Source organism: Myotis davidii, unplaced genomic scaffold (assembly GCF_000327345.1).
Source record: "Myotis davidii unplaced genomic scaffold, ASM32734v1 scaffold228, whole genome shotgun sequence".
Lineage (NCBI taxonomy): Eukaryota > Metazoa > Chordata > Mammalia > Chiroptera > Vespertilionidae > Myotis > Myotis davidii.
In genome coordinates, this window is record NW_006300104.1 from 2,433,173 (window position 1) to 2,443,218 (window position 10,046).

At 41.7% G+C, this 10,046-nt stretch overlaps 1 protein-coding gene across 4 annotated transcripts in view; it reads right to left on the reverse strand.

Annotated features, from left to right (window-relative positions):
* ZCCHC17 (zinc finger, CCHC domain containing 17) overlaps positions 1 to 10,046 on the reverse strand; it is a 59,892-nt gene that overhangs the window by 15,823 nt on the left and 34,023 nt on the right. For all 4 annotated transcript variants that reach the window (XM_006776463.2, XM_015572307.1, XM_006776461.2 and 1 more), the window contains 2 exons: positions 7,692 to 7,792; positions 5,760 to 5,902 (listed from right to left, as the gene is read on the reverse strand). In XM_006776463.2, the coding sequence (XP_006776526.1) occupies positions 5,760 to 5,902; positions 7,692 to 7,792 (244 nt within the window). The remainder of the gene's footprint in view (positions 1 to 5,759; positions 5,903 to 7,691; positions 7,793 to 10,046) is intronic.

Sequence of the window (10,046 nt, forward strand, 5' to 3'; positions counted from 1 at the left end):
ATGTGGCCCTTTCGCAGCTGTATGTGCTCAGGGCAGGGCTCCAATCTTCTGGAGCGGGTGGGGTCGGGGCCAGGGTGGGGCCAGGTGGGCTAGGAGGGCGGGTTTAGCGGTGGCCCCCGCGAGGTACAGTGCACTTCTGCTGCAGAGACGGTGTGTCAGCGGGGGATGGGGGCTGCTGGGGCCTGCCTCCACCTGGGTCTGGAGTTGTAGGGAGGAGAGGTGTGCCCGGCCCCAGTGGATGGGGCCCAGCAGCAGCGGCCCCGGTGCTCCAGGGGCACTGACGGTGTGCTATTGTTGTGAGTGCCCCTGGCAGGGATGGCAGAGGAAGAGATTGGGAGTCAGAGGTGCAGGCTATGACTACCCCTGAGGCTGGGTCTTCTCCCATCTGGTAAACCTCCCCGTCCTCCTGGGGGTGCGGGGGCTGGGGTAGGGTGTCTATGCAGGGGGATTGGAAGAGCTCCCGATGGCTGCTTCGTCTTCCTTCTTTGCAGTCCGAGCTCCTGTCAGGCGCTCTCCTCAGACTCCCAGGAACTTGGCTCCCTGCTGCCCTGCCCCACTCAGTTCTCTCTGGCCTTTCTCTGGCCGCCGGCCTGTCAGGAGGCTGCCAGGGCACCCTGCTGCGGGCAGAGTGGTCCTGGGGTGGGGGTGGGGGTGTGGGGAGCAGCTCCAGTAAAGTTTAGTAAACCCCAGGTCCACATTGGGATTTGGCCGCGGGGTCGCGGGGGAGTCTGCCTGGACAAAATTGCACCAGACCCGGAATCCCGCCCCATGGCGCCACAGCCCCGCCCACCCTGCTGAATGGTTGTGACGTGACAGCATTCTGGATAATTTGCATATTCCTCTATTATTATATAGGATAATAATAAAAGCATAATATGCTAATTAGACCAGACATCCTTCTGGATGACCTTCCAGACGAAAGCCAGGGCTGTGAGTGAAGCCTGGGTCCCAGGTGCTGGAGGGAAGCTGGTGCCGGCAGCTGGGGGAAGGAAGGCCTACTCTTGCATGAATTTCATGCATCAGGCCTCTAGTATAGGATAACAAAAGTATGTAGTGGGAACTTCCCTTTTCCCTCTTTAAATCAAGTCCTCAGATCTCTATAAGGAAGCTTCAAAAACTTCAAGAAATAAAGGTATGTAAAGCCAAGTCCTATGTTCAAAATAAAGCAATACTACAGGGTGGGTAGATCCAGGGTTGCCTCTGTGAAGGAACTAGGCTAAATATGGCAATGCTAAAGGTTTGCAGAAGGCTTCTGGAAGGCACTACTTGAAGCAGGGGCTTTTGCTAATTTCTATTTCTTTGATTCACAGAATATTACCAAACTAAAATACTACCGCCACTGCTCTAAATCAATGTTTTCCAAGTGTCAGTTATTGCTATAATATTGCCACATTTTTAAAAAATATTATTTTATTGATTTTTTTACAGAGAGGAAGGGAGAGGGATAGAGAGTTAGAAACATCGATGAGAGAGAAACATCGATCAGCTGTCTCCTGCACACCCCCTACTGGGGATATGCCTGCAGCCAAGGTACATGCTCTTGACCAGAATCAAACCTGGGACCCTTCACTCCACAGGCTGACGCTCTATCCACTGAGCCAAACAGGTTAGAGCAATATTGCCACAATTTTTATTCCATGTGTTTACAACCTGCTACTTGTTTACTTAAAATTTTATTACTTTTCTTTTTACTTTAAAAAGTTTTTCATAAAAAGGAAACTTTATAAGACAACTGTAAATAGAAATCTTACATCCCTTGCCATACGTAGAAGATAACTATAAAAATAAACACATAGCCCTAGCTGGTTTGGCTCAGTAGACAGTGTCAACCTGTGGACTGAAGGGTCCCGGGTTTGATTCCAGTTGAGGGCACGTGCCCAAGCACAATCCCTTTTTGGGGGCATGCAGGAGGCAGCCAATCAATGATTCACATGATTAATGTTCCTATCTCTCTCTCCTTTCCCTTCTTCTCTGAAATCAATAAAAATATATTTAAAAAATAATAAAATAAACACATAAAAAAGACAAAACAATGTTTTAGCTAGATATAAGTTACTACCTGCTACAGGTTGTAGCTGAAGAGGAATAGGGTTAGACAGTTTGTTTTCACAAGAGGCATTCTGGATTTTAAGTATAATAGAAAAATCACTAAAGATTTTTTGTTGCTGTTGTTAATCCTTACCAGAGGATACTTTTGCATTGATTTTTAGGGAGAGTGGAAGAGAGAGGGAAAGACAGAGAGAAACACATCAATTACTTGCCTCTTGCACAAGCTCTGACCAGGGCCAAAGGCCGACACTCTATCCACTGAGCCAAACTGGCTAGGGCAGTGGTCAGCAAACTGTGGCTCACGAGCCACATGCGGCTCTTTGGCCCCTTGGGTGTGGCTCTTCCACAAAATACCGACTTCTAAGCATGGGCCACGAAGTTTCAATCACACAGTACATGTGCACCCACATGTGGTATTTTGTGGAAGAGCCACACTCAAGGGGCCAAAGAGGCACATGTGGCTCGCGAGCTGCAGTTTGCCGACCACTGGCTACGGCATCATTGAAGAATTTTAAATAGGAAGAGATATGGTCTGATTGGATATTTTAACAACCCTCTTTGGGGAATTAAAAAATTAAATGAGAAAAGACATAAAAGAACTAAACACCACCAACAACCACTTTTACCTAAGTGACAATTATAAAACATTGAAAAACAGTATGGTGATTCCTTAAAAATAAAAAAAATTTTCAAAATAGGATCACCATATATGATCCAGCAACTCTATTTCTGGGTAAATCCCCAAAGGAATTGAAAGCAGGGTCTGGAAGAAATATTTGTACAACTATATCCATAGCAGCATTATTCACAACAGCCAAAAGGTGGAAGCAACCCAAGTGAAAGCAATGAATGAATGAATAAGTACTAGTAAAATATGGTACATACATACATGAAATATTAAGAAAGGAGATTCTGACACATGCTACACCCTGAGGACATTATACTCAAAAAGACAGTCACAGAAAGACAAATACTGTATGATTTCACTTAAAGAGGTTTCTAGGGAAGTCTAAATCATGGAGACAGAAAGTAGAATAGTGGTTACCAGGGGTTGGGGGAGGGAAAATGAGGAATTATTGTTTAATGTATAGACTATCAGTTATGTAAGATGAAAAGAGTTCTGGAAATAAATAGCAGTATTGATTGCACAACAATATGAATTTACTTCATGTCAAAGAATGTACACTTTCAAAATGGTTAAGATGATAAAATTTATGTTATCTATATTTTACCACAATTAAAAAACAAATATACCCAAAGGCTGCAGATTTTGGCTTAAGCAACTGGGTGAAAGGTGATCTATTCACTGAGATAGAGCAGAATGCAGAAGGAGAAGCTTTGGGTAGGAAATTTTTAAAATTTGGGGTGTGTTAAGTTTGATGCCAACTTGGCAATCAAAGATGTCAAGTGGGCAGTTGAATATGTAAACCTAAGGTTCCAGAGAAAAAGTGAGGGATAGAATTATAGATTTGGATTTTTTAAAAAGGATACAAACACTTAATTTGGGGATTATTTGCATAAAATTGTACTCAAAACCACAGGATAGGAAGAGATTACCTAGGGAGAAGGTAGCCAGAGAAGAGAAGGGGAGTAATGAGACAGCCTTGGTGCACTTCAACATTCAGAGTTAAAGCAGAGGGTGAAAAGTCATGATAATGAAGAGAATCAAGCAATGAGATAAAGAAGGTGCTTTTAAAACAAAGTCAGAGGCCAGGGCCTGTGACCTTGATACTAAGAGGTTGGCAACAAAATAAACATTTTAAAAATCTCCCTAAGCTAGTTCAACAATCTAAATGGGAGAGTTGTGAGGGGATGAAATGCAGAGTAGCAGTGGGAGTGGAAAAAATATAATTAAGGTATCATTAAAACAAGTAATGCAAGACAGAAGGACAGAAACCAGAGTTTGGGTTGTTGTTTTTATGGTGATGGGGGTGAGAGTGTGTGTGTGTGTGTGTGTGTGTGTGTGTGTGTGTGTAGGAAGGAGGGCTAAAGAAAAGATAACTGTCAACATTAATTAAGCACTTATTTGTCAGTACTTTATATCTATTTTGGGGAGCTGGGTATCCCTCTGCAAGGAACACTCTCATCAAAGACCAGAACAATCCCACTTTGAAAATTAATTGAAGTTAAAGAGCCCAAAATTACATAGCTGGTATGGGTCTCAAATTTACATCTGATGGACTCCAAGTCAAAGTTTGAGATACTAGTTAGGTATGTGGAAGTCATGGAGACAAAGTCTTAGAAAGGATGCTATCATCCAGGGAGAGAAAATACAGATCAATAAATTATTATTAATATATTTGGCTAATTCTTATAATGTTAAAATACACCCTTTTCCTCACCTATAGAATAAAGACTTTTTTTTTTTGGTTAATCCTCACTGGAGGACACTTATTTATTTATTTATTTTTGTTGATCCTCACACGAGGATATTTTTTCCATTGATTTTTAGAGAAAGTGGAATAGGGGGGGAAAGAGAGAGGAGAAAGAGAAACATTGATGTGAGAGAACCATATCAACTGATTGCCTCTCGCATGCAACCCAACCTAGGCAGGGAACCTGCAACCCAGGTATGTACCTTTGACGGTATCGAACCCGAGACCCTTAGGTTGGCAGGCCAACACTCTAACCACTGAGCAATGCCAGCCAGGGTGAAGATAATACTTAATTTGTAGATAATGCACATGAGAGCAAGGATTTGATCACAGTTTTTGTATTCCTAGGTTTGCAATGCCTGGAACAAGTTGACCACAACAAAAGTTTGCTAAAACTTTAAACAAAACAAAACAAAACCCCCAAACTTAATAACTGGCCACAATTAGAAAAATACTGCACAACTTGAGAACCAGTATATCCTGACCAAACCGTTGCATAGTTTTTCATTTTCTCTGTGTATCATGTGACAAATTACAAATGCAGTTTTTGTGCACCACAATGTCTGTTTTATGAATTCTTCTGCTATAAGTAGTAGGTAAGAGAGAGAACTCCCTGAGACAGACACTCTCATCCACCACTTTCTGGAATAACAGTTTGACAAAATGTATCTAGAGCCTTAAAACCCTAATTCAGTAATCTTTTTAAGAATGTAACCAAAGAAAACAATAAGATATATGGCAAATTTAGGTTGGGAATAATAAAAAATACCCAACAATAGAAAAATCCTATATAATAAAGAGCTAATATGCTAATTAGCCCAAACAGTAGAACAACTATCCGGACAACCTTTCAGACGAAGCCGGGGCTGCGAGGGCCAAGGCAGCAGCCTGGGCGGCTGTGAGGGCCTACCCTTGCACAAATTTCATGCATCAGGCCTCTAGTTATTAAATAAAACATCATTCCACTCCTGACACCAAAAAAAAAAAAAAAAAAAAAAAATCACACAGCGGCTCTTAAATCAAGTTTTTGAAGAACAAATAAGGACACCAGAAAATGCTTTTAGTAAGTATAATAAAATAAGTAGGATATACGTTATGCCTAGGAAGACCATAATTTTGTGTGTATATATATATAAGAGTGTGTGTATATATTAACTATTACCTGTAAAAAACATTAGAACATACCAAAATACTATAAGAGTTTCCCTGGGTAGAAAGATTACAGGAGATCCTAATATTCTTTGTTTTTCAGCATTTTTTACATTTCTGTGCAAAGTACATTTACATTCTAAAACATATCTATTTATATGATAAATAAAGCAAGATAGCACTCACCTTCTTTCTTTTCCTAGAATTCTTCGTAGGGTCAGGCTTATCAAAATCTGCTGTCTTTGCCTCTACCTTCTCCTCATCCTCATCAGGTATCAGAGAGTACTTGGTCCCACCTGGTTGCATGAAACAATCCTTTGCAAAGTGGCCTGCAGAAGAGAAGTAGAAAAGTTGGGAGGAGAAAGCAGTCGTTCTTCTCAGCAGGTGGATCTTCCCCAGAGGCTCCTGGAAGGGCTAGCTGGTTCAGGAGGTTTTACCGAGTTCATTCAGAGCAGCTATTGGATTCAGAACAGATTTTCTGTCACCTCAAGATGGCATTGCTCACTCAACCAGAGCCAGCCTTGCAGCTGGTCCTAAAGCTGTGGGAAACACTGGCACTGCTTTGGAAATGGCAGAAGATACAGATGAGCATGCAGGCTGGTACTGCCCTCTATTAGCAATGAAGCTTAGTAATTTTTTAAAGATCTATTTGGAACTTATTCCTGACAACAAAAGGCTGTTTCAGAGAGCAGAATGTTTAGCAGAGTGAGCCAAGTGGCAGACCAAGGTCCTGAAGAAAGATAGCTCTCAGGCAGCTGGCAGGAAGGCAGCATCCAAGCTAACACACAGAGAGACAGGCATGGTCACCTAGGGCACTTGACATGCACAAACTGTCACGTCTGGCAAGGGCCTTAGAGATAATCAAATACAACACTGCATTTGCAGAGGATATGAAGGCCCAGAGTAGAGAAGTAGTGTAAGGTCACACAGAGAACAGCAGAAGTAAAACTTACCTAGGGTCTTGTGCCCCCTTGCCCTGTACTCTTTCTGCTACACCAAAACCAACCACCTTTAGCCCAGCCTTTGCTGAGTGGGCCAAATTCCATCTCTCATTATTCTTCTCTGCCTCATGTTATACTTGGTGGACACAAGTTGAAGGTAAGAAGACAACACCTTCCCTGAGCCTACAGTGCTATCAAGGGCCCCTTTAACAGAGGCTATAGAGCTGGTTTTGCCTGTGCTTACTGTAGACCCTATCTCAGGGGCACACAGTTTGGATAAAACCATCAAAAGCAACATGTAAACGACTTTGTAACTCTGAATCCAGAAGCTGGATGGTGCCTGGAAGAAGAATACAGACTAGTTTTCCAAATATTTGGAATGCTCCCACAATTCCCCCGAGGAGGTATTCTTTCTCTCCATTTTACTTTTCTTTCTTCCCTCTACATTAAAGATAAATAGGGGCTTAAACCCCACAACCTCAACCAGGACACAAATATGTTACCAGTCGCTGTAAAAAATCAACAAGGCTAGATAGATGGAAGGCTCGGGAGAAGTAGTAACAAATTGAGGCCACTCTGAAATGAGAAGTTGGCAACCCCTCTCATTACAGCTCCAACAAGGAAGTCAGGCTGAAAGAGCTCTTTAATATTTGAGTAAGACTAGAGGAAACCTGAGGAAGCAGAGCTAAAAGAAAATGACTAGAGTGTGTTCTTTATTACGAAGAGGATACTGCATTCAGAACTTTGAAGTTAAAGAGATGAGCAAGAAAGGGTTTAACTTGATTCCTTAAGGAATATATTTCTAAGTTTCTTAATTCTTGCAGCAGAATAATAATGATCCTTTGGAGATAAAATTTAGAGAGTTAATCATAATCCAACACTCTTACCTTCCTGGCAGAGTACCTGAGGCCTTGCCCAGGTAGGGCATTAGCTGCAGAGAGGTGAGAAGAGGTGGTGACAGTTTAACAGTGTCACCACCAGGGCTAGCATTCAGAAAAGGAAACAGAAAAAGTAGCAAGCCATGAACTGATGTAAGTCTAGTAGGAATAACAGCATGAACAGGTCAAGCCATCACCTGGCTTAACAACAGGGTGAACTAAACTCACTAGGCTGCTGATCCAGTACAGGGTCCGCCCACCAGGAGAGACAAAATGCAATGGCAGAGGCTTCACCTTACCTTTACAGCCACACTTCTTGCAGGTAGTGTTCAGGACAGCCTCAAGGGTGATTTTCTGCCCAGTGTAATCCTGGAAGGACCGCCTCCGCCTCTCTTCTTGCCTGTAATGAAAAGGATACTGTGACTGTTGGCCTGATTAAGAGATGTGGCCAGAGATACTACAAGGTAATGCTGTATGTTGGTTTTTTCTTTTGCTTTTGGCAGGTAGAAGGGAGAAAGAAGGAAAAGTGTTGGGCAATGGCGTGAAATAGAACATTTTTTTTCATTCAGGACAAGGGTCTGAATTAATAATTATGAATAAAACTACACTTCATCTCATTGATGCACAGAGGATAAAAAGATAATTATGCACCTTGCTAAGTCCCCTACAACCCTTACAAGGTCACTCCTGGATTTAAAAGACCTTCAAAGACTTCCTGGAAAATCAAGTCCAAATTCCTTACTTTGGCATTCAAGTCCTTTTACCGTCAAACCCACTTTTCCAGCTTCATCTTTACTCGTACAATAGGCTCTAGCCCAGCGGTTCTGATCCTGTGGGTCGCGACCCCTTTGGCGGTCGAACGACCCTTTCACAGGGGTCGCCTAAGACCATCCTGCATATCAGATATTTACAGTACGATTCATAACAGTAGCAACATTACAGTTATGAAGTAGCAATGAAAATAATTTTATGGTTGGGTCACAACATGAGGAACTGTATTTAAAGGGCCAGAAGGTTGAGAACCACTGCTCTAGGCAAACCAGACTACTTTACTTTCTCCAGATGGACACCTCTTGATTCATGGGTTGATGCTCAACCACTGAACCACAATGGCCAGGCTCCTCAAACCATTTCTACTGCCTTGAATGCCATTCCTTCCCCTGCTGCCTGACAAAATCTTATCCATTCCTCAAGACCTAGCTAGCTCAAATGCCACTTCTCTGATCACCAAGGCCTTAAATCAACTCTTTCTCTTCAAGCTAATTCCGAGAATACTTACTTTCTTTATTTAAACATCGGTTGCCTTCCATACCCCAAACAGGGATTGAACTCACAACGTAGATATGTGCCCTGACTGGGAATCAAACCCCTGACCTTTCGGTGTACAGGAAGATGCTCCAACCTACTGAGTGACACTGGGCCAGGACTAGAATCCTTTCTTTCAACCACTCTTTTAGCACTTATTACATGTTGCCTTATATTAACGTTGTTTGCATAATTATTTCATTATACTAGGCAGGTAGGTTCTTGGGCAGAAATCTTGGTTTTGCCATTGTACCTCAAACAGAATATGACCCCAACAAACACTTGTTGAATAAAGGAATAAGTGGATGTACTACCTAACTGACTGCTATACATCAGGTACTATGAGAGATAAGGTTATGATGTAGCCCATTTTCTAATGGGTCTTATCAATTCTTTCAAAAGAAAAGATATAATTTCAGATATTAGAAAAAAAACAAAGACATTTTAAAACAGTAACTACAATTAGCTATTATAAATTAAGTTTCTGTGATAGACCAGACAATAAGCTAGGCTCTTTACAAACAAAATTTTATTTAAATCATTCTATCATTTCTGAGAGGTAGGTGTCATTATATAGTGAAGAAGTTATGGTCCAGGGAGGCTAGGTAATCTGCTCAAAGTCATACCACTTTGGGGCAGAACTAGAACTCTTTCTGATTCAAGTCTAACTCTAAAACCTGTCATCATTTCACCAAGCCATGCTTCTTTCCTGGATGCAGCTATACAAACAGTTTACAACAAAGTACTGTTTCCACTTGGTTATTACTAGAAACAGTCTATACATGGAAACACATCCAGCATAAACCCAGGGAGCCCTTTCCCTTCTCTACTCTTATTTTGATAGAGAGGTAGCTCTTTTATCTTACTTATTTTCATATTTTACCCTTACAAGGGTGGTTTTAGGAAATTTCACTGCTTTTTAATGAGGCTGCATAGCATAAAATTATTTGGAACAGAAGCAATTTATTATAATGCAATTTTGATAAATGCCAGAATTAGATAACATTTCTGAGCAGAGTTATAAAAGATTCCTACCATAAATGGAAAGTGTTTTGTCAATAATCAGCCCTACAAACATGTCAATATTTAGAGATATATGAAAAACTCTGTAAGTTGCATGCAACTGCTAGAAGCATCATGTAGTATAAAGGGGCTTAGCCTTGAGAGGAGAACCAAGATGGCGGCATAGGTTAACGCCGGAGATTGCTGCTTCGAACAACCAATTCAAATTACGCCTGAAACACGGAACGGACACCATCCAGAACCACAGGAGGGCTGGCTGAGTGGAAATTCTACAACTAGGAGTAAAGAGAATATCATACCCAGACTCAGAGGAGGCGCAGTGCTGA